General features: G+C 54.6%; 7 protein-coding genes across 7 annotated transcripts; 5 read left to right on the forward strand and 2 right to left on the reverse strand.

Annotated features, from left to right (window-relative positions):
• Positions 1–59: 59 nt before the first annotated feature.
• J4E92_004941 (uncharacterized protein) lies at positions 60–1430 on the forward strand (the record flags this gene model as incomplete). The annotated part of the gene is made up of 3 exons (XM_051496325.1): positions 60–126; positions 204–430; positions 483–1430. 3 exons carry the CDS (start codon positions 60–62, stop codon positions 1428–1430), a joined length of 1242 nt encoding a protein of 413 aa, XP_051353045.1.
• Positions 1431–1757: 327 nt separating this feature from the next.
• J4E92_004942 (uncharacterized protein) lies at positions 1758–2629 on the forward strand (the record flags this gene model as incomplete). Its single annotated transcript, XM_051496326.1, has 2 exons — positions 1758–1982; positions 2051–2629. The coding sequence occupies 2 exons, from the start codon at positions 1758–1760 to the stop codon at positions 2627–2629; spliced, it is 804 nt and encodes a 267-aa protein (XP_051353046.1).
• Positions 2630–2965: 336 nt separating this feature from the next.
• J4E92_004943 (uncharacterized protein) lies at positions 2966–5431 on the reverse strand (the record flags this gene model as incomplete). Its single annotated transcript, XM_051496327.1, has 1 exon — positions 2966–5431. The coding sequence occupies one exon, from the start codon at positions 5429–5431 to the stop codon at positions 2966–2968; it is 2466 nt and encodes an 821-aa protein (XP_051353047.1).
• A 7724-nt stretch (positions 5432–13155) lies between these two features.
• J4E92_004944 (uncharacterized protein) lies at positions 13156–15039 on the forward strand (the record flags this gene model as incomplete). The annotated part of the gene is made up of 6 exons (XM_051496328.1): positions 13156–13225; positions 13282–13727; positions 13822–13868; positions 13924–14268; positions 14318–14514; positions 14567–15039. 6 exons carry the CDS (start codon positions 13156–13158, stop codon positions 15037–15039), a joined length of 1578 nt encoding a protein of 525 aa, XP_051353048.1.
• A 143-nt stretch (positions 15040–15182) lies between these two features.
• Positions 15183–16313, reverse strand: J4E92_004945 (uncharacterized protein; the record flags this gene model as incomplete). Its single annotated transcript, XM_051496329.1, has 1 exon — positions 15183–16313. The coding sequence occupies one exon, from the start codon at positions 16311–16313 to the stop codon at positions 15183–15185; it is 1131 nt and encodes a 376-aa protein (XP_051353049.1).
• A 1838-nt stretch (positions 16314–18151) lies between these two features.
• Positions 18152–20468, forward strand: POB3 (FACT complex subunit; the record flags this gene model as incomplete). Its single annotated transcript, XM_051496330.1, has 5 exons — positions 18152–18160; positions 18640–19373; positions 19424–20029; positions 20076–20148; positions 20199–20468. 5 exons carry the CDS (start codon positions 18152–18154, stop codon positions 20466–20468), a joined length of 1692 nt encoding a protein of 563 aa, XP_051353050.1.
• Positions 20469–21508: 1040 nt separating this feature from the next.
• AMTR1 (Transcription activator amtr1) lies at positions 21509–23610 on the forward strand (the record flags this gene model as incomplete). The annotated part of the gene is made up of 2 exons (XM_051496331.1): positions 21509–21611; positions 21662–23610. The coding sequence occupies 2 exons, from the start codon at positions 21509–21511 to the stop codon at positions 23608–23610; spliced, it is 2052 nt and encodes a 683-aa protein (XP_051353051.1).
• Positions 23611–24319: the final 709 nt, after the last annotated feature.

A 24319-nucleotide genomic window follows, 5' to 3' on the forward strand; every position in this document is an offset into this window, starting at 1 on the left:
CTCGCTTGGTGCGGAGAAGGCGTCACCTCCGCATCTGACATCTTTCTTCTTACAAAGCCATGCGATCATCCTCTCTCCACCAGCTACGCCGTGCTGCATTCCGACCGCGTGCGCGACACTTCACCAGTAGCTCCTGCCTCCATCGCGCTTTCCAAGGCAAGACCTCCGCTTCCACCACCCCGACCCCGCTCACAGGCGCATAGAAGGCGATGTTGTGCTCCTGCGCGAGAGCAAAGAGACACAGGATGGGCGCCTCGTGAAACTGCAGGCGACCAAGACCCTCGGCACACACCGAGGCGTCGTCAAGCATGCAGATGTTATTGGAAAGGAGCCGCGGCAAATTGTCCGTTCCCACAAGGGCGACACCTTCCGCATCTTCGAGCCTACCTTGGCCGAATATGTCAGATTGACACCGCGCCTTGTTACTCCAGTGCGTATGCCATGCCACGTCGAGACAGAAGACTCATGCTGACATGATACAGATCTACCCTTCAGATACCAACCTCATAGTGTCTCTGCTCGACATCCATGTAGATACTCCATCCGCTACCCCCAGCACCGAACCACCTCTTGAGATCCTCGAAGCCGGCACAGGCCATGGAGCGCTGACGCTGCATCTCTCTCGCGCTGTACATGCCGGCAACCCTCCAGTCCCAAGAACGCCGTCCTATGTCACTGCCCAAGAAGAACCCGAAGACGCAGTATACCTCGGCGAGTCCATATCAGACCTACAGGAATCAGCACTATCGTCGTGGAAGCAGAACCGTCGCGCTATCATACATACCCTGGATATATCCAGCAAGCATTCAGTACATGCGAAGAAGATAGTCGAAGGCTTTCGACATGGCATGTACGCGGGCAACGTCGACTTCCACGTAGGAGACGTGTCTGAGTGGATCGCCAAACAGAGAGCTTCGAGAAAGACCGAGGAGCCATTCCTGACTCACGTGTTCCTGGATCTTCCCAATGCGACAAGCCATCTCGCTAATGTCGCTCCTGCGCTGCACGTCAATGGCATGCTCGCCGTCTTCAACCCAAGCATCACTCAGATCGCTGAATGTGTCGAAGCTATTCGGGAACATAAGATGCCCTATCTTCTTGACCAGGTCATTGAGCTAGGGGCAGGTACAATTCGCGAGTGGGATGTTCGCGCAGTCAGACCGAGAGCGCCTATGAAGAAGGCTCAGCCAGAGCAACCTTCCGAGCCTTCGAGCGATGAAAGCGCGGACTCGGCATCAGGCCAAGAAGGACGCGATAACGAGCTAAAAGAAGATCTGAGCAAACAGGAGGAGAAATGGGTCATGGTGTGCCGACCAAAAGCCGGCCAAATGGTTGTGGGAGGTGGCTTCCTGGGTCTATGGAGGCGTATGGAGAAGCCAGAGAAGAAGGAACCAGCGGAGAGGCCTGACAATGAACCATTAATCGAGTAGCTATAAGAGGCCCACAATCAGCCCCGTCTCACGGTCTCATGAGGCGGTCTAATGTTCGGTTTCTACACATCCACCTCCTATCGCGCCCGCCCACCTACACTCTGACGTCAACACTGAACTTCCACCACGTTCCAGTGAAAGTGAAAGTGAAAACCAGCCCAATGCAAACGCACAAACGCACTAACCGAAATCTCTGCTCGCAGCCTAAAGTTACAACTCTTGCACGCGCTCCTCCATCCTCGCACCACCACACACACCAAGCCGAACCTCTTCAGCTGCCCTCTGCCGTGATCCACTGCTCCCAATCCTGACACACTTCACCAGTACATGCCCAGCCGTCGGCGCACCCGCAGCGGCCTCACCCAAAACAAACTCAAGCAGTACATCAAGAAATCGCTACCCTACACCCGCAAACTCCGCTCCTCAACACCAATGGAGTACGACCCCGATACCCAGCGCATCCGCGCCCGCCTCGCCAACTACGCGACTCCGCAGGAGATTGCCGAAGAGGCATACCGTGTCTGCCGCAAGAACGCGGAGTTGAGGAAAGAGGTTTGTTAACACTGTCTGGAATGGAATGTATGGGATATGTTTTACTGACTATATGTCTTCGTTTGTAGTTGGAGAACGTCAAGAAAAGTGTTGTCGTGCCTACACACCTCCCCGTCCCCTCCGCAACTACACCCACAACATCATCGTCGTCCTTAAACACCACCATGGCCGACGCCGTCACCAGCACCGCCGGCACTGTCTCCGCCCCGCCCGACCCCACCGCCGAGACCAAAGCCACGATCAAAGCCCTCAAGAACCGGGTGGCGGTCATGGAAGACGCCCTGAGCGAGATGAGACGGGAAGCACCCAAGATGCGCGAGTCCATGGCGTGGATGTGGGAGATCATTGGTGATAACCGCGTTCACGTCCCGAGGGACTTGAGAGATATGTATCATGGCAGTATGACTGTTGATGCGGTGGATTGGATGGGCGGGAAGAAGGGGGCTGGTGGCGGCCGGAAGGAGAGGGGATGGAAGGAGGGGGGTGGGGAGAAGAAGAGTGGTGGTGGTGGGGAGAAGAAGGGTGAGGGGGGCCTGAGGGCCGACAACGTCGTCGTGGGTCGTAAGCGCAAGGGCGCGAGTCCGCTTGCGGACTACAGCAAGAGGGCGAGGGTTGAGAGTGAGGAGGAGGGTGAGCTGGACGGCTAAGTTGGGGGTTTGGGTGTGTGAGCGTGAGGCTCATATGTATGAATGGGGACGACAAGGGCGTAGGACAGTGTGAGAAGTCACTCACATAATGATATGTAGTCCTGAAAGACCCACCTAATGAACACTTCACAACACAAAACATCAACGTAGCCAACAAGTGATATCATGACAATTCTTTATTTCTATAGGACATGCATCGCTAATGATTCAATAGCCATCCACCATAACACATGCACGAATGCGAAATAAACCAACTCAATTCAAGGATGATACAAGGAATATTATCGCAATCAGCTAACATCTTCGTCTCATCCAACTCTCATTCACAGACCCATTCTACGAAACGTGGACAAACTGTCCCATGGCGGGAACACCATCAACGACAACGTAGATGACGTAAGGACCGGCAGGGGCAACAGCCTTGTTAGGAGGCATGGTGACGGTCAAGCTCTGGGCGGTGGCGCCAGCCTTGAAGCCGGTGTTGTCGAGGAAGATCATGCGGTGACCCATGTGGACAGAGTGGGTAACGAATCCACCGTAGTAGAGCGAGATCTTGACGTTCTTAGCGTTGGCAGGAGCGTTGAACTTGATGTTGAACTGCTGCTGGACCTTGAGCTCCTTCTGGGAGATCTGGACGGCTGAAGGACGGGTGGGGTTGCCCTGGAGGTAAGGGGGAGTGTAGATCTCGTTGCGGAACTCGGTGACGAAGGGGTTCTTGGCGTCGGGCTTGAGGATGGGCTGCTCAACGGGGTTGGAGCCGGAGATCAGGAGAGTACCGTCGAGGAGGAGGAGAGCGACAGAGTGGTAGAGACGGGCGATGGTGGAGGCAGGACCAGTGGTGAAGCGCTTGCCCTTGGGCTGGTTGGGGTCGTACAGGAGGACCTCGAGAGCAGGGTCCTGGGCGACACCGAAACCTTGAGCACCCTCTTGAGCACCGTTAACCCAGACGACGGTACCGTCGGGGAGGAGAGTTCCCTCAACCATACCACGGCCCTCGGGCATGGAGTCCATCTCCCACTCTGGGTCGGCATCGAGAGGCCTGATGCGGCCGCAGGATGGGTCAGCAGGGGCAGTGATGTCTTGGTAAGGGCCACCACCGCAGATGACGATGTCGGGGTTGTAGTCGTTGGCAGATGAGAGAGGGAGCATGACGGATCCACCGGTGTTGGGGTAGGTACGGTAGGAACCGGGGAGGTCGGGCAGCATGCGGACGACGCTTCCGGTCTCGACCTTGAAGATCTCGGCAGACTTGGAGACTTGGACGAACAGGTTGCCGTCCTTCATCAGGTGCATGAAGGGGTACATGTAGTAGGGCTGGTTCTTGCTAAGGATCTCCATGTTCTTGCTCACTCCGCGAGGAGAACCGTCGGCGTTGAGCATCTCGTAGGTAGGGTTGTTGTTCTCGGGCTTTGAGGGGTCAAGACCGTTCTTGGATCCAGATGCAACAAAGATGGAGTCGTCAGGCATGATCTGGACGGAAGCGTACCAGCGGGGAGTGTCGAGCTGAGGGCCGGGCTCGTTCCAAGCCTGGCCATCGAGAGAAGCATCGGAGGAAGAGCGCTTGAGGAGACGGATACCCCTGAAACCATCACCAACAGTGGGGTCAATGAAGTCGAGAGGAGCGTTACCACCAAGAGAAGCGAAGCGGCCGTCAGCAAGGAAGATACCACCAGAGCAGAAGGCGTTGGTCTTGTAGGCCAACGGGGTGAGCTTGTCAGTGACGGGGTCCCACTCGGAAGAGTAGGCGTACTGGCCGTTGCCGAGCTTCAACTCAGTGTAGTTCTCGACCTTGTCAAGGAAAACAACCTTGCCGTTGGGCATGAGACCAGCGTGCATAGCAGGGACACCGGAGCGGCCCTTGAGCTGAATGCTACCGGGCTTAGCGGCGCGAGGAGCAGGGCTGGCAGCAGGAGCAGGGACGGAGGGAGCGCGAAGGCAGGGACCGTTCTGGCAACCCTCACCGCAGTGAGAGGTGGTGTTACCACAGTAGCCATACATGGAGCAGCAGCTACCTTGGGCCCAGTTACCGCAGACAGTGTTACCGAACTTGGCACCGCAGCTGCCATCAGTAGTGGCGACGCCGGTGGGCTTGGAAGCGGGAGCAGTCGAGGGCTTACCAAGAACTGGCTCGCCAGAGGTGGTGGTAGAGGGAGGACGGCTGCTGACAGGGGCAGGGTTGCCCTTGGCGGGTTGAGTAGCAGTGGCGCCCTTGCATCCGTTCTGGCATCCGTTGGCAGCGAGACAGTGACCGTCGGTGGAACCGCAGTATCCGTAAGACGAGCAGCAGCCGCCGTAAGCACCGTTGGCATCGCATGTAGCGCCACCAAAGTCCTTTCCGCACCTGCCGTCGTCCCTGGGCTTAGCAGCACCTGAAGTGGCAGCCTTGGTGGGAGCGGGCGTGGAGGCACCGTTATCACAGCCAGACAGGCAGCCCTGAGTGCAGTGAGCGGCGGTGCTTCCGCACCAACCGTACTGCGAGCAGCATGTGCCCTTGTAGACAGTGCTGTTGGGGTCGCAGAGGAGGTTGCCGTTAGCAGGGCCGCACTTTCCGTCCTGAGAGTACTTGGCAGCCTGTCTCTTGGCGGGAACAACGCGAAGAGATGAGCGCGATGAGCGCGAGACGAGCTTGGAGTACTCGCTCTTCAGGTCAGGTACGCAGCAGTCGGTTTCATCGCAGTGCTGGCCAGTCAGGCAGAGGGTGTTGGGGTCTAGGTGGTCGCATGTGGGGTTGACCCAGAGGAAGTTGATGTTTGCGCTGGCCAGGCCGGCGAGGACGCCGAGGCCGAAGAGAGAAGCCTTCATTATGAGGGTTCACCTAGGCAGGGTGTTAGAAACGAGTGTGGTAGAAAGAGTGTGTAAGCCGACAGATGTGGCCGGGTAGTCATCCGCGATGTCGTTGTAGAATGAGGATAGCAGGGGTATAAGTAGGTGATGAATAGCATTGAAGATCCAGGGGCGGCGGCACAACGGTTATGAAGTTGGTTTTTGGCGGGCGGGTAGGACGTCGTCGCATGGCGAGGTTGGTGTAGCGAAAAAGAAGGCTAACACCAGCATGCAGAACAACGTATTTTGGGAAGCGGCTGCGGAGCCCCGCGCGGTAGCGAAAACACAAGGAAAGTACGTACCTAGCGAAAACAAATTAAGTATTACTAGAGGTTTGCTGTATGGGGTCAAGGCAGCTGGAAACGAGTGACAGCGGCCGAGAGGTGGTAAAGAATGAAGTGCTGAAGGCAGGTACTTGAGATGCGCCTACAGCGATGGAGGTGAGGAGGATAGCAGCGGGCGCGCCCAGATTCAAGTACCTACGACGATGCCGCGTATACGAAGGACGTTCAGCCATGCTAGTCATCGCGTCGGCCTTTTGCGACTGGAAAAGGAAAATTCAGGCACACATTGGACGCATCGACCAATAACGGTATTGCTCAGGACAGCCCTAAGGGGCACGAGCGGCAATCTCCACCCTAGCGCAGCCAATGCGAGCTCTGTGCGGCAAGATCATCGCGGGGATTGGCCTCGTCGAGCTTCTATTTCTGGGCGCAGGGATTGGTTCGCATTACACGACGAGAGGGGAGCACGGCAAGCGGCATGCGCTGGGCCTGATCCGATGATGTGGTGGGGATGGTGATGCTGAACGTCCACATGTGCCCTCGTAAAAGGTGGAACGCAACAGCGGCGCTATTGATAAGGCACGCAGAACTCAGGGCCTAACCCGCCAACGCAGGATCGTCCTGACAACGTTGTCGCGCTGTCACCAAGCAGACGGAAGAACTCAAGCCTTCGCTAACGCCAGATAAGCTTCAGGCGCTGGCCAGCTGGCGTCGAAGAGATTGCGCCCACGGCTCGCCTGGCAGCCATCTGGCCCGATGCGGTAACAAGCGACCCCACAGATCCGCCCGATCCGGCTAGTCTGACAGAACAACCTGCGTCAGGGGTAAGGTGCGACCAACACACTGGCAACACCAAGACACGCACCTGCGTGTTGCGTCAAAGGTCAAAGAAAACCCTGCGCCCAGCAGCGCTCAAGCAGTCAACAAACAACAATTTCACGCTGCTGACGCCGCCCTCAGAGACACCGCTTCCATAGTTTCCGGCGGGCCTTCTCAGACCCTGGCCGCTCCCGTATTCCCACACACACCGGCCATCCTTCTAGCCCACAAGGTGGGCCATCACTATCACCAGTGCCGCGTTCTCCGGACCCGACACGAAGCGACAAGCTTTGGTGACATCCGCGCGGTCGGTTACAAGCAACGACAGGCAACGATGATGCAAGACGATCAAGTCTATCTCTGGCCCGTCCGCGTATCGATTAATGAGCAGTTCGTAAGGAAATTACCTCGTGGCAGATCACGAGAGACGCTCACGCCACCGTGCCAATTCTATCGCATCCATCATGCTTCAGGCGTCGCGCCTTTTGCTGACTGCCAATGCCGGAACAACACCGACGTATTGAGATTTGACCGACCGCCTTAACTTTCACCAAGGCGTGCAGCCACCGCGCCAACCTCGTCCAGCACCGCCACTACCTACATGCTCGTCGCCCACCCCTCTTTTCACAAATTCCCGATTGTGTGCCGACACCCGACTTGACTTCTGACATGTTTGCGCTCAGCGATTTCTTTTGTTCGTGATCTGTAACAGCTCATCAAAACATACTGCAGGGCTAAGTCGGGCAGTTGTACCGATTTAGAACGTCTCAAACAGCTTCATGCTTCCTTGTCTTCACGCTTCGAGCTTTCATCGCACCGCGCCATTATTCCCGCAAGCCCTGTGGTGTTTGTCGGTAGTTCAGGTACCTTTCTACCCGCGGCAGCATCGGTTGAAGTAGCCAGCAGCCCGTCGTTGATGGGCCCCAAACTATTGAAAGGCTTGCTGCTAGTTTTGAGCTTGCATGAGCTTGCCAACACCACCGCAACTCTTGTCTCGTCGAACTCTCGGACCTCTTTGTTTCCGACTCGTATCGATTGCTGACTATGACGTCTTCTCATATGAAAAGGAGTACTACGTGCGGTACGTTGAGCCAAGTGACCGGGTGCTGGCGTGGTAATTGAACCCAAAACCCAACGGTCAGCATCACGTGGTCCTCGCATTCTCCCACTGCTAATGTCATGGTCATGACTAGGGGGTGCAGAACCGAAGACGATTTTGGTAACTGTTAATTGTTAGTCACATTCGGCCCGCCCGAGACCTCCAACGTTCACTCTACACGCTCGTGCGAAGCGACACAATCTCAGTCGACTTGCTCGCAACTTTCAACTCTCGCCTGTCGCTTGACGAGTTGACAACAGCTTTGCATCACTTCCTTACTCCCGCTGTCAACTTATCAAACCATATGGAGATTGAAGTGTGATCAAACTTTAACTTCGACATGTCGCACGCGGCCAAGAACGACATTTCAACCTCGAAACTCTACAGCGCGGATTTATCCGTCTTCACACGCCAGGAGATGAAGAAAACAGAAGCATGCAGCTGGCCCTTCCATCAACACATGTAATTTGTCGTCGAAAGCACACCCTACAGTGGGCTCAGTCAAAAGTCCTAGAAGCCAAGGTCAAGGCGGTATATCCGAAACAACTGACATCTTCGCCCTGCTAACTGGCAGCTGACATGTGCACCGACAAGCTCAAAGCGATTGTAGGTGCGTCCGCCACTGTGCGACGAGTTGTTAGACGTGGCCAACGCCTATCGTGCCTCCACACCGCCACTTGTGATGCGCGAGCGCATACTGCGATCTCGAAGTTGCGATATCGCAGCCTGTCCAGCTATCTATCGTCTTGCGCGAAACCATCATTTACCTCAGCGCCAACTTACAACTAACCACTCAAATACCGCGCGCACTCTTACCCACATACACAGCACACAGGTCTCAAACCTACACAGCGCACGCACGCACAAACAACCCCAAACCTCAGAAGCCCAGACCGCCCACCCGCCCCCTTCGTGTAACGCTCGCCTACAACCGCTCAGCCCCGCAACACGTTACACAACGGAGCGTCTAATTCAGTATGGTGACCTCACCAATGCTTTGCAGCACAAAGCGTAGCCACGACATCCGCATTTCACATACCACCAGCTTGATCAGATGTCCACGACCTCGGTCGAGGCGGGCGATTGTGCGACGTTGATACACGGGTTTTACATTGCGTGGGAGGGTGGTAGGTGGTGTTAGGGAGCTGGTAGAAGGGGGTTGATGATGATGGTGATGGGTAGTGTGGACGATGCTGTAGCAGGGCTATCATGATGTCTTAAGCAGTCATGAGCAGCTCATCGCAATCCACTCCACCATCTGGTTCACCCCACTGCCAAATAGCCCCAACCCACCTTCCACCATACAACCGGACCTCTAAACCCCCCACCCCACCTCAACACATCCGCCTCGTCAGTTGTACCCAGCCCACATCACCGCCTCCCACAGCATCCTCGCTTACCCCTACCACCCTACGCGGGCTTTTCGGCCAACGACCCTGTGAAGACTAGCGATGGGGTCACCGCTCGCCTACCCGCATTCTCACCTCTTACCGGGTGGAGTGCGCGGGAGCGCGCGGCTGGATGGGCGCGACTTCGGTAGCAGGTAGGGGAATAGGAAGGTAGGTATGTAGGTAGGTATGCGGATGCGGGTGCGGGAATGTGCAGGAGGGCGTTTAGCGGTGGAGGGTGTGTGTGTTGGCTTCGAGTATGGGTTTGGGATTGTTGGGATGAATGGGGTGGATGTGTTTGTGATGATACTTCCGCGCTGTTATTGGGAGAAGTAATGTATCGCTGAGTGAAACCGCGAAAGCAATAACAAAGCATGTCACAACGAACGAACATGAACTTCGTCTGAATAATATATTATACGTTATGAGTTAATCTAGCTTAATCGCCTATATAGTCGTAAAATATGTATACCATAGAACCCAATACCTCAACACCAGTCCAACCTTTTTGCGTGGTATCATCCCTAAAAATATCGCCCATGATAAACGCCCTGCTCAAACCAAAACGCAAGGAAAGCAGTAACCGCGTAAACAAACTTACCCATCTGTATCGCTCTTCCCACAAGTAATCGCCCTGATAAACCCACTCGGTTTCTTCTTCGCAAGCTTCTGTTCCGCGTCTCGCCGCCTTGCCCTCGCATTCTCCGCAGCTTCAATCCGGGCGCGCTCCAAACCTTGATCTTCTTTACTAATGTTCATGCTCTTCTTTGCCTTCTTGGGTGTCTCTCTCAGACACAGACTGGGCCTCGTAGCGTCATTGTCGCTCTCGGTGCTGTCCATACTGCCTTTGCCTTCTCTAGGTCCGCTGCCGCGACCCTTGGTTTTGCGCCGGCCCATCCAGCTCGCGAGACCCGCTCTATCCCCGTCGTCGTTGTCGCTGTCCCAGTCGTCCCAGGCGCTGGTTGTGTTTTCCAGTTTCGTTGTTAGTGTGGTTTGGATGGGGCAGAGGGTGCTGTATTCTGATAAAGCTACACTGTCGGTGCGCGCGTGTGGGTAGGCGGGCTTTGGCAGTATTGCCGCGTTTGCTAGACTGGATCGTCGCGTGGAAGAGCGAGAATGGGTTGCCCATGGCGGTGGCGATGTAGGGGTTATGGGTGGTGAGTTCATGGTAGACCGGGGTAATGGTGCTTGTTGCGCGATTTGTAAACGGAGGAATGGCTCGTTGGGGTCTGTGAGAGATGTCTTTCTTCTGTTTCGTATGGGGTCGTTTGAGAAGGCGTCCAGTTCGGGGGGTGGCTGGAGTGTGGACAGCCGGAATGAGGGGTCTGCAAGGTGCGCTGGTAGTGGACAGTACGACGTTCGTCGCGATGATGTTGTTGATGTTCGGATGTTGGCATCTTCCCCATATGAGTTCTTGCGCAGTTTAATGAGGTCAGTAGAGACGAAGTTCCGAGAGGCTGGACTGATAGGCGGAGTGGTTTCGCCGCTGGAAGATGGCAAGATGATGGTTCTTGTACAGCTTTCGCAAACTCCAGAAACATAGGTGATGGGAAGTGTACAGGACTTGCAGGTAGCCAACGTAGTCGAGACCGTGGTCGTATGGCCACGTCTTCTGAAGTCGAAGCTCGGTATTGTCGGTGAAACGTCATTTGGTCTATGCCTCTTGTCCTTGATTGGAATCACTATGCGGTGGGGCTGTGGTGGCTGCATAGTCCTCTCTCTCGTTCTGGCCGTCTCCACAGCTTGCCTCTCGTACCTATCCCACATCTCCGCAGTCGTCGCTGGATTTCCTAGTGGTGGTCGGGGATCCATGAAAGGTGATGGGTTTCTTGCTAGGGCTGGAGAGTTCTGGGGCGCGAGTCTGGCCACAGTCGATGTAGCCATATAGCGACTATGTTTCAGTGTTGGAAATGGTGAGGAGTGATAGCGTGAGGAAAGGGAGGTGTTGGGCCTATGATGCGAAGAAACTTTGGTAAGAGTCTGGGTCCGTAGACGATATATACTGGTGCGAGTCCAGGGTACCGGGGCCAAGCGGTGAGACAGGGTGGTTATCAGGTTATAAGTCTAATCCAAACAAGTCACCATGCTTTGGCGGTGGCGGGGATACACTCCGATAGAGAGACTTTGGTGTAGGCTAGGATCAAGCGTCACGTTGCGCCGCATCCGCGGATTCGACAGCGCTGTACTCTATTGATCTTCGGTCGATGAACGTGCAGTAGCAGTAAGATCTCCGCGTCTCTTTGGCTGTTTAGCGGGAATGCGATATGTGCTTGGTCCAATAGGCGCCACGCCGTGCAACGCAAGGCGTCACCGTGGACCCGATGGGCAGGGTTCATGGGCGAAAAGCAAAGGTGCAAGGAAGCACTGTCTTGTCAGCATGCGATGGCGTCTGTCGAGAAACGCTCTAAAACGCTGCAAATATGCCTGCGCATGCGGTATGCTTTGCAGCGCGCGTTGATGGCTCTGCTGATCCTCTTGACGGACGCCATGGGGAATCGGAACAAATGCAGTATATCCACCCAATTCAGCTAGCAAAGAAGTCGTGTCACTTGGACTCATTTGTGCGGTCGTAGACATGGCCGTGGGGTATTGTATTGGATCTCGTTCTTGTCGTACGGCGTCATTGAAACGTAACTCCATGTTCATTCTGAGACCCTTCATTGTTCGAGGGAAGAAGAAAAGACCGCACATGATTCGTGTCGCAATCTGCAGAGGACGATATGACGAAGATACGTTTACAGCTTCATGACGACTGGGTGCGCAATCCGAGACGTTGTGGCGTAAGGAAAAACGAGTTGTCGCGTCAGATAAAGCCATAGATACGAACGTCAGCGTCATCAGAGAAGGAAACCTTTCACACTGAAATCGATCACTCGCCATATGATCCATCTAAACTGCCCCTCCGTGTCATGTTCTACGATGTGTCCAACGTTGCATTCGGGAAGCATAGCTCGGCTTCCATCCGTATCGTCGAGCGTCTGAGCACTGGCCGCGCGACCACCACCTTAGCAACGTGATTTGATAACGCGAACGGTAGAAGCCGAGTCAATCCACTGTGGTGTGCTAGTCGGGAGACTTGGGTGGAGAGTTGAAGTTGTGGTTCCAAGGTCGAGTCCCCCGCGGCCTTCACGCTGGTAGGCTTGGCGCGACGATTAGCGAGACGGGACGGGATGGCGCCGCAACAACAAAGATGCACGGCTTCTTGAGCGTCACTAAGATGATCGATAAGTCTCCGACATGACGCAAGCCTCCTCTCGTCGCGTGGTGGAGATGCCTTGGCTCAGATCTCGGGGAATCTCTATCCGCGATAACACCTGGGCATGGAGAATGTTTGAGTCGTTCCAAGGTCGTCTCATGAGGGACAGGCGCAGCGATTGAGGGCGCTCATAAGTTGACAAAGCAAAGAGATGAGCGCATGGCGACGCAATCTCACGAAGTCGTGATTACCACCGATCGTGTGTACGACAAGGACTGGCACGGCTGCCAAAGTTGGTTGTTGACACCATAATCGACATTCACATTGCCATCGACTGATCCACGCAACAGGATCGTGGCAGTCGGCAGTCGAAGCACGAATATACACTACTGCCTTTCACCCCGGCATCTCCCATGGCACTTGAACGTTTCTTTTGTAGAGAAGGGCCTTCAGAATCGAGTCTGGCCGTCGATCATGGTGGGCACGGGATCTCGACCGGCCCCGCATGTCCCGGCACTGCATGAACGTCCAGCATGTCAGCACCAGACAGACCCCATACCCATATTAGCCATCTCCATTCAGCCAACCAAATAAGCAAGCATGCAGACACGACCGCATGTGTATATCAACAAATCTGGCGCCTGCTGCGCGTAAGAACCTTGGAAAGTTTCCTGGTTGACTAGTCTGCACCTGTAATCTTGCCTTGCACGGAACTCCGTAAGCCCTACATAGCATGCGTCCGACCACATGTCAACAATGTTTACCTTCCGCTGGGTGCTCCCCATGTCGCCCATGAAAGACAAGACTAAAAGCGATAGCGACGCACCTGCTTGGTCCTGGTTCTGAGTGGCAGTTTCCTACCCGAAGTAAAGGATCCCAAGGTCGAGATTCCTGCTGGTTTCAAGGCTCTTGACATCATGATGGGCTTCCGATTCACCAGCCTGAGGGCTCTGGATCGCACTGATGGTACGGTGGTGTTGCAACAAGGTACGGTGATGCTCGTCTTTGTCCGTTTGAATGCGGAGCTAATTCGGCGCCCGCAGCTGGGTATAGTGAAAGTGCACCAGCAGACATCGTCCTCTTCCCACAACCCTCGCCAACCGACCCGAACGACCCTCTCCGCTGGCCACGATGGAAGAAACATGTCGCATTCGCTTCGGTGTGCGCCTTCACTTTCCTGACCAACTATTCGATCGCAGGCTTAGCGCCAGCGTTCCATATTCTCTCGCTCGAGTTTGATAAGCCGATGGACGAGACTGCGCATCTACTTTTATACCCCGTCTTGGTCCTGGGCGTGTTCAATTTCTTCTGGGTACCAATGGCCAATCATTTCGGGAAACGACCGGTTTTCGTATTCGCCAGTGCCCTGCTGTGCGCATGCTGCGTCTGGGGCGCCATGGCCAATTCGTTCAAGAGCCTTTTGTGGAGTAACATTGTCGCCGCGTTCGCAGGGTCTTCTACAGAAGCTCTGGGTGCTGCAATAGTCAACGTGAGTAATCCTGTACTACTTGCTCATATCCAAACCCAATCAAAGGGCAATGGGCTTAGCGATCTTGACCGACGAGCTGACTGAATTTTCTCAGGACCTGTTCTTCTTGCATGAACGAGGCAGCAAGATGGGTCTCTATATGTGAGCATATATCCCCTTCCTATAGGCCCTTTTCAGTACGCTGACTGTGCGCCAGGAACGCGATAGCAGGTGGCAATACGGTGGGACCATTGGTCTGCGGCTTCATTGCGACCAACCTCAGCTGGCGATGGCACAAGTGGATTGCTGCAATTTTGACCGCACTCAATTTCCTCACGATACTGCTCTTAGTCCCTGAGACTCGATACACGCGTGAGCATATCAAAGGCGCTGGTGTGGCCATCTGCCCTTCGAACGACAAGATTGTCATGGCAGACGAGAAACATCTCCGGCCAAAGTCGAGCAATCGTATCTTGCACCAGGAGGTAAAGAACACATGGAGGCAGGAGCTGAGCCTGTGGAGTGGCGTCTCGGAGACGAGTCTGGTGAAGCTGTTTATACGGTATGTATTTGTTCAGCGGGGCGGGGAAGCCGATGCTAACGTCCAGCAGACCGTGGCCGATGATTGTGTACCCCGCGGTTATATACGCGTTTCTCTGCTACTCCATATCCCTGGTCATCACTATCGCTGTCAACATTCTGAATCCGTTCGTGCTGCAAGCACCTCCATACAATTGGAGCCCACAGATCAACGGCCTGATCAATATCCCAGGCCTCTTGGGCAATGTCATCGGGGCTTGGGCAGGAGGTAAGTCACAATTGAGCACCACGCGGCCAGGAAACGTGCTGACTGAATGCAGGTGACCTCGTGGACATGTGGTGTAGGTGGCGAACAAGGAAAATGCTCGGAATCTACGAGCCGGAAACCCGACTATACCTGGTATGCATTCCGTTGGTGATCACAACAGCAGGCTGCCTTGTGTTCGGCTATGGTGTTCAAAACGCCTTGTCGTGGGTTTCGCTCTTTTTCGGGTACGGCATGATCTCGATGGCGCTCACAGCCATGCCAACGATCACTATAGCGTACGTGAGCGACTGCGCATTCCCAGTCAACTCGGACGTACTGCTGCTTGTGAACGGGCTGAAGAACATCGTGGCATTTGGCTTCCTCTTCGGTGTAATCCCTTGGGCTGAAGAGGCGGGTTTTGTCCGAGCTTTCGGTACCCTGGCTGGGGTCTTCGCTGGTATAGTCGGCATCGGTGCTGTCTTGTTGGTTATTTGGGGCGCCAGCATACGCCACACTTCGGCACAGTGGAGGGTCATCCTAGAGTGAGCAATGCGGTAAAACCAATGTAATGTGTAGATTGAAAGCCTGATGAACACGTGTAAGATGCCGTGCGATCCAATGACCCGTGTCGGAACACATGCCGTAGAAGGCAAAGTACAAACAACGCTTGCTCATCATGTCTGGGATTGCTATGCAGGGGTCTTGTCTATGAGCTTGGTGTGCATCTTCTCAATCTCGGGGATGATAAGAGATTCGATTTCCAGAGAAGGCTCGCCCTGTGGTACCCCTTTCTCTGTTGCAAGTGATTCGCTTGCTTGGACGTCGTTCTTGGTCAAGGGATCGGCCAACCCGACAAGTGATGGCATTCCTGACAAGCTCTTCGTTCTACGGCTGGTGGGTACGCGTATCCATTTTTCGTCATCGAAGACAGACACGAACACGACTTCCCATTTCCGAGTGGCTAGTAGATTCCCGATTACAAGATGGTGCGAGTATTTGTTCAGGGCGTATTTGGCTTTGGTGACCAGCAGGGCAGGGTCAGTCTCCAGCTTGAAGCTCACTATCATCGCATCGGGCGCCCAGCCATCAACGAGCTGCTTGAGGAACTTGGGTACCGGCTCGAGGTCGATGATCAGACTCTTTCCTTCAGTGCGCGCAGCCGGTGGCTTCACATCGCCCCCACGGGCGCCATCTGGGCCCTGGTGGAACTCTTCGTTGGACTGTATCTTGTGTTCGACCATGCGGTCTTGGGGTACGAAGAAGTCAGACACGGCGGCGGCCAAGTAGAACATGGCTTTCGGCCCAAGTGGGCGCATGAGTTGCGCAACCTCGCGCAGATTCCACAGGTACTCGGTGATGGTCACGTATGACAGGATCAATAGCTTGTTCTCTCGCTTGACCTCCGTGTACTGGCGCAACACGCGCAACATCTGGTCCTGGTGCTGTTCATCCACCACTACCTGTCCATTTTCCTCCTTCATGTAGTCCAGGAATGAGCGCGTGTTGTGCGAGTAGTGTCGTGAGAAAGGCAACAGCGAAAACTGTCGGTGCAGGAAGATGACGGCATAGCCATTTTGGAGGAAGTACTCAGCACTTGTGGCTCCCCGAGTACCGGCCGAGAAGTTGTCGATATAGCGGACTGTCTGCTGCTCTAGAGGCACTGTGGTGCCACCTGAAGTGACAAGCACGACGCGACGGCCCTCGTCGGCATGACGCGTGATGAATTCGCGCGCAAGGGTCGTGTTCGTTTTGAGATCTTTTGGCGGGGGCTCATTGGCAAAATAGTGGCTTTCAGCCTGTTGTGCGCTCGTATCCGTCATGGTGTCATGATGGGGGTGTTCGGATGCGTCGAAGGAGCTGAGCGAAGTACCGGTATGGCGGGGTAGCTCCGAGCTCACCTGGAGGGGCATGCTGAGTAAGACAGGCACCTAGATGGCGTCATAGGAAGCTTTCTGTTAGATGCTTCAATTAACATCATCGTAAATGTTTCCTTGCTCTGCATTGGTTTTTAGATGCGTTCAGCCGCCGTCCTATGGTACTGTGATGACCCAGAGGCGACCCAGAGACGATGAGCCAACCGCACCTTCCGCATTTCACACGACTCATACGCAAGGAGACGCTCTCGAATGAGAGGTATCGCGACTTCGAGAACTTGTGTGCATTGAATCCGAGGAAAGCGCCTATTCCCTTAACGAAGCGTCCTACAGCTGTTTAGTGCTCGCAATTCACCCAGCTCGCTACGTACCTGGGTGAAAGCTCACAACAATTACACCGTTCCCGAGTGTCCATCACTTTCGCACAGCAGATTCAAAGCTATGACGAACATAGATCGCGATGACTTGTACGTTCCCCAAAACCTGCCCAGGCAGTGACCGATACGAGATGAGAAGCCTCGGTTCAGGATTCCTGAAAGTGACCAGAATTCGTTTCGAGGCGGAACATATAAAAGAGCATCCGGATGCAACTCCGAGAATGTGGACTCATTTCACCTAGTAACCTCACTAGAATTGGTTCCTTCGGCTACAGAACATGCGAGATTTTGAGTTCCCGTGCGACATTTACCATCTCCCGGAGTATACTCCTGCCGTACGCTACTGTCGTTCGTCGACACCTTAATCTGGGGCAAATGCTCGGGCAAATGTTCATCACTTTGACCATAACAGCCGTGGGGGCTGGAAGAGCATTGTAGGTGATCGAAGGGTGTGTTGATCCGGTTAATCTCGTGCATTCTAGTGGCGTGCATGTACGCCTAGGAATATTACAGTCAATGTATCCATCCACCAGAACCCAAGTCGCATCATTGAAACGACGCATCTGTAACGTCTTGATGAATTTAACGAGTGAAACCTCGTTCTCCTCAAGGCCAGATAGGGATGAGTTGCGTCAGGTACAGCCGGACCGAGTTCAGCACGCGTCACTTACGAAGGCTTCAAACTTCAGTCTAGACAGCTCAGCTCAGGAGCTAGTGTACAGGGCGTTTAGGCGCTCCGAAGCCGAAGTGATGACATTGCATATTCACGCTGACACAAGTGATTGAAGGTACCAGCGCAGTGGTCAGTTTAAACTCAATGACTGCGACCTTGAAAAATGGACACTGATGACCAGAGCGTACACCGGCAAGACAGTATCCATCCTTCCTAAAGTTAAACTCCTTGTGCGCGACGAAACAAGTGGAGTGTTGGCTGGACATGGATAAAGGTGATGCGGCTAGAAACATGTGATGATATTAGCTTTGAGGCGAAATGAGCTGCGGTCCGTAAAGTACTGTAAGGGCATAGCCGCAACTGACGTGGCATATCGCCACAACTAGTGAACAGTCCAGAACAGGTCGATCATCCAGTTCATGATATGAAGCCTTGCTGCAGATGACTCAAGCCTCATCACACTGATAGGATAGACTGATTCGCAGAAGGGCATGGGAAAGGACTGGCTAGGATAGCTCCAGAGACGATTGCGATACGAACTATGAGACTATGAAGTGACAGCATGGTGTCTTCAGGCTGAAGGAGACTGATTTCTGTTGCAGAGCGGAGTCTGGTCCGTCAGAGCCATGCGCGAATCAAATTGATAGTCGTGATCGCTTACAGATGCTTGGTTAGATGACGGCATGCGCGGGGGACGAAAATCCTGGGTGCAGCTGCTTGGACAGAGGCTCAGAATGAATAGAGTGAGTCTTTGACTCAGACTGCGGTCTGGTCCTTCGGGCAGGTCATTGAGATGGTACTTTGGTATGCGGTATGAGTGCGATAGCTTTGATGTTGTTCCCTGGAGTGTCTGGTGCGTCGTTGAGGCGGTAGTATTTCCTTGACGTTGGCCAGTCATCCGAGAAACTGTAGCGACTGATGATGACTCTCTGCTGTTGGTGCCATCATCATGGAGATGGAGGTCGCAGGTGAAGTTGGTTGCAGAAGACGCGACGGAAATCGCGCTATCACGTGCGATCTGCCACTAGCGCATTTAGGTAAGCAAACAGCGCGTTTACGAAGTGAGAGCACCAACTTTCCGGTAACGACTTCCCCCCGTCGCGCCTCCCACTCCCCATTATCGTTGTCGTCTTGCTTCACAAGTATTATAATATTCTGACGCGACCGCAAACATGTAAGAAACTAAAGTCCGCGACAGACCTGACAGGCGAAGCTAATACAGCGCAGGGAGGCGTTCAACGACATCTACCTCAACCTTTCGCGGAAGCCTGGCGCGACTCGATTCTCCGACTCCGGCTTTGGCTGGAAGCCCGCGAACGGCGAAACCTACACTTGCGACCAGTCACAGATCCAGCAAGCGCAGTGGAGCCGAGCATCACGCGGATACGAAGTCAAGATTCTCTCGCGCAACGACGGCGTGATACAACTCGATGGCTTCAAGCAGGAGGATTTCGACCGCGTCTCCAAAGTCTTCAAGACTTGGTACGGCATCGGGCTGGACAACCGGGAGCATGCGCTGCGTGGCTGGAACTGGGGAAAGGCCGACTTTGGGAAGGCTGAACTCACCTTCAACGTAGCCAACCGCCCCGCCTTCGAAGTCCCCTACACCGAAGTGTCCAACACGAACTTGGCAGGCAAGAACGAAGTCGCCGTCGACTTCTCGTTGCCTGCCGATGGCGACGCTGGCGCAAACGGAAATCTGGGAGGCGCAAGGTTCAGAGGCAAGAAGTCGGCAGGCGCCCGCGACCAGCTTGTCGAGATGCGCTTCTACATACCCGGTACTGCGTCGAAGAAGGAGAAGACAGAGGACGGCGAAGACGCCTCCGGGGCCGAGGACGTTGAGGAGACCAACGCCGCCAACCTGTTCTACGAGACGCTGATGGAGAAGGCCGAGATTGGAGAGGTCGCTGGTGACACATTCGCCACTTTCTTGGACATTCTACATCTCACTCCCAGGTATGACACTCGTATCTGCAGTTTCGGAGCAAGTACTAACCCATTGGCAGAGGTCGATTCGATATCGACATGTACGAGAGCTCCTTCCGGTTACGCGGTAAAACATACGACTACAAGATCCAGTTCGACTCGGTCAAGAAGTTCATGGTTCTGCCAAAACCCGACGACATGCACACTTTGATCACCGTCGGTCTCGATCCTCCACTTCGCCAGGGACAAACGCGTTACCCGTTCCTCGTGATGCAGTTCAAGCGCGACGAGGAAGTTAATCTCGACCTCAACATGAAGGGGGACCTCTTGGAGGACAAGTACAAGGACAAGCTTCAGTCGCACTACGAAGCCCCGATTGCTACAGTTGTGGCAGATATCTTCCGGGGACTCAGTGGGAAGCGCATCACAAGGCCGTCTCGCGACTTCATCAGCCACCACGAGCAGTCGGGTGTCAAGTGTTCCATCAAGGCCAACGAGGGTCATCTGTTCTGCCTCGACAAGGCCTTCATGTTCATCCCTAAGCCTGCGACATACATCAGCATGGACAACATTGCCTCTGTGACCATGTCGCGTGTTGGTGGAGCCATGGCCGCCAGCCGCACATTTGACATCACTTTCAGCATGAAGAACGGCATGGCTGAACATCAGTTTTCAAACATCAATCGGTCAGTTTACCCCCACAACCCGAAAAGCCGAGCTAACACCACGTAGTGAGGAGCAACAACCACTCGAGAACTTCTTCCGTGCAAAGGGCATCAAGACGAAGAACGAGATGGCGGACGACGTGAGTGTCAATGTCCCTTTTGCTTGAGACGTGCTGACATAACGATATAGTCCGGAGCCATTCTGGCAGCTGCTCTCCAAGACGAGGACCTCGCGTCCAGTGACGATGGAGCTCCAGCGAACCGCGGTAGCGCCGACGAAGATGACGAAAGTGTCGACGAGGACTTCCAGGCCGATTCGGAGTCGGAGGTTGGCGAGGAATTTGACTCCGACCATCAGAGCAGCGGGTCCGACAGCGATGCTGAAATGGAAGATGCGGAGAGTGACGCCGGCGAGGCGGTACCAGAACGTCCCAAGAAGAAGCAGAAGGTGTCGCAATAGCGACAGCCCTTGCAATAACCGTAAGCGCGCACGGGTGGGCGGGTGGGCGGCGGTGAAGGCGGCCGCACCAGCATCCGATGCTTGCGTGCTCATCGAAGATTGGGAAATGCGATGATGAGAGAGGTTCATCGCGCTGCCGCTGTTAACGCTTCCAGCGCCTTATCGTCAAAGCTCGCTCAGGTCGTGGAGGTTATTCCGACATTTCCCATAGGTTATTATGCTTCTTGGCGGGGTTGTAGGAAGTGAAGTTCCGGCTGTGAAGACAGGGAAAACCGCCCCTAATGCGTTGGTAGTCCAGGTAGAAGGGCCGACCTGCATCCCTAGCCGAACGCGCAGCGACCAGGAGAAAAGTTTAAATTCAGTGGCAAGTTAGCGTCCATAATCCGGCTAGTCTTCCCCCAGCGCACGTCTGCAGCGTCTGCAAGTGGTGTATGCATAGCAACTCGGCCATGGCTCGGCTGACTGCGGCGCTTGACGCGACCTGGCGTGGGCGCGGCGGGCCCAGGTTAGTTCCTTACACTGAGGTCTGGCTTCTCACACACCAGCTAAATTGAGCAACGCGAGCGCGATTCAGATTACTGCACTAGCCCAGGAGCAAGCCTTTCGTCGATTTTCGTAACCTTGCTCATGGTGACGGTGGATCCGCAACTGGCGCGAACCCATGCTAGACCCCGCATCTAACCATCGAGTATCAAACGCTTTATCGCCCGCGACATACTGGTATAGATATAGGGCAGCTCTCTCCGACTCATGTGGATGCTTTTTCTTACCCACTTCCCTCGGCTCGAGGCTATGATATCTTAAGCTTTTCGCATCAAGACCCACACGATTGAACTACGTTGAAATGCGATCACGAACCGGATGGTATGTCGACCTGTCTTTCCACGTCGTCGCCCACTGACGCCTCCCGCAGTCTCACTTGCCGTCAGCGGAAGCTGAAGTGTGATGAGAAGAAGCCCGTGTGCGGACAATGCACCAAGGCCTCAAGAGAATGCATTCCATCCTCAGGCATCGTCTTTCGCCACCAACACAATGCCTCCATGAACGGCGAAGACTCAGGGGACGAGAACTCGCTGAAGGGCTTCTACGCCTACAAAAACACATTCGATGAGGACGCCATCTGGATGGATATCCCCAAGCATGGTAGGTCCTGTCTCACGTAACCCATGTAGCTTGGCTAACGCCTTACCCAGTCACCTTCATCAACACCACCAACCCGTACCTGGATCCCGGGACACCCGACTTTGACACAATGTCGACAGCTTCCATGGAGTCGCCTGGCCCATTCGAGGCTCGCTCTTTACCTTCATGGCGCACACACAGCAACTTCCATTCAGTTACCAGCACACCATCGAGCATGGGGCCCGAGATGCCTCCTACCAGCGTTCCTTTCTGTTATACCCCCGACCTAGAAAGCCTACCACCACTGATGCAGTCACCACCCGCATCTGTTGTAGGCACCCCACTCTCGCCTCCTCTATCATTATGCAACCGAAGAATACATCCCGTGATGGAGTTCCCAGCTTCCACAGCGTCGCCGCCCATAGATCCTCGCCTCAACTCACCGTACGACTCTGCCGACCACATGCACCGCTCAGTTTCGATATCAAGCTCACGGCGATCACCACCTCGCTCGGACGTCAGCATGTCCACGCAAGATGACCACGAAATCGCGTTCCTTCTCCGGTGGTTCTCAGAAGGCCCCGGTTACTGGATGGACCTATTCGACCTTGGCACTTACTTCGCGTCTTACGTCCCCGTACAGGCGCGTGACAACCCATTACTCAAGTACGCAGCTGTTGCCTGTGCGGCGAAGGCTCTTGCTCGTGTTCAGGGTCGTAAGCCTGTTATGGGAGGCAGTGTAACGCGTCAAGCTAGGATGGAGCAGTACCCCGAGGCACCACTGGTCGACTGGAAGCACAAGGCAGCGGTATACTATGATACTGCTGTGTCACTACTGTTGCACGCTCTCAAGATGGACGTCGCCTCCTCTCCCGACGAGTCAGAGTGCGAGCAAAGACATCAAAACTCCGCCTACGATGGGCCAGCACACAAGCGACGACGGACTTCCAGCAACACTTCATTCGTAGCGAACACCGACGAACTGCTGGCCGCATCTGCTATTCTTTGTGTCTATGAGTTCTTAGACACTTCCGTTTCGGATTGGGCGAAGCATCTGAATGGTGCAAAGTCCCTCCTTGTCCTTTCACAAGAGCATGTTATGCCATTACAACTACCAACACCCACATCATCGATGCCATCCGCAAACTTCAACTTCACATCAAAAGCTCGGCGAGCAACGTTCTGGAACATTGCCCGACAAGACATGCTCGCAGCCTTCATCAACAAGACAAACACAAGGCTAGACACCGATGACTTGACGCTGTGGAGAGAGGCTGGCCTCATGATCGACGACCGAGGCTACATTATGCCTAGCAACACGACAGCAACCGGCTACCCCGACGAGGAGAAGGTGATGAGGGAAGACCTCATCTGCAACGCCCTGGTCTGGCTCATGGCCAAGCTAGTCAACTTCATGGCTGCGGGAGACGAAGTCTCAAACGAAGCCGGCATGAGTTGGGCTGGCGTTCCTCAGCGGACCCTTCTGGATTACTGGTTTAGTCTCCGCAAGCAGTTCCAGGTGTGGCACGACGGACTACCGGTGACTTTCAAACCTTCTGCCAGGGTGGCACCCGCCCAAACATCCGGACCGATGTTCAACAACGATAATGCCTCCATGTTTGCAGAGGTCTGGTACTCGATTCCCATGTGCGCCTCGACGATGCAGACATACCACATGTCGCAGATTCTCCTCTTCATGAACAAGCCACACGAGTCCACCCAGGGGCGCAGCACCGTCGTCGCACGCATGAACTCGTACCAGTCCGTTCTGGCCATGTGCCAGAAGCACAGCCGCGAAATTGTTGGCATTTCGCTCGCTCGGTCAGATGAAGCGGTCCGGATCCACTCTGTGCAGCCCCTGTTCACTGCTGGTCAGTGCCTCAGCGATGCTCGAGAGCGCCAAGTCGTATTACATCTCCTACGAGACATTGAGTCGGACATTGGTTGGGCGACCGACTACCGCGTGCGCCAGCTATTCGAGCAGTGGCAAGGCGAAGAATCAGAGGGCCTGGTACCATGAGCACTCCACTTGGAGGCATCCAACCAGCCACAAACTTTGTCCCCTGGGCCCTTAGCAAGCCCGCCGCCAGCCTGCTGTCAGCTTCAGCCATGAGTCTAGGTACCTCCCGACAGCTTAGTCTGGGATGCAGAGTACCTGCTACGAGGAGCCACTAGCGTGCGCCTGGCCCTTGTCCATGGTGCGGGAACTATCGGAAGACTAGAGCAACACGAACTGTCATTCCAAGCCGACACATGTTGCCAGGCCCCTTTGAGCGCAGCGCCGATGATCGGACGGTCTGCTGCAATGCGACCGCACGGGCTGCATGCTTCAGATTACTGAAGAGACGTCTGTAGGAAGAAGGTTAGATAGCTAGAAGAAATCAGGATTGCGGTATTAGCCCATTCCAATCTAGATAACACATATACAAATTCACCATAGAAGCTTATCAGGCTCTACACCAATTTACTTGCCCACGTATCTTGTCTGCACGTGTGACCTGCAAACTCGCTCAACCCTACCCTATAGCCACGATGCACCAAACAACATGACAACATGATTTCGAAGCTGAACCCTTTGACCGCTACCGCCTGTGCCGTTCTACCCGGGTAGCTTCATCCGTACCCCATACCCACTTTGTAAACTACGATTCTAGCTCCTCCACTCTCAACTCTACGCACGAAGTTTTCCTTCCAGAAGACAGACTTGTCGTTGTCTAGCAAACGCTGCT

Source organism: Alternaria infectoria (assembly GCF_024043175.1).
Source record: "Alternaria infectoria strain BMP 0036 chromosome Unknown scaffold_7, whole genome shotgun sequence".
NCBI classification, from domain to species: Eukaryota; Fungi; Ascomycota; class Dothideomycetes; order Pleosporales; family Pleosporaceae; genus Alternaria; species Alternaria infectoria.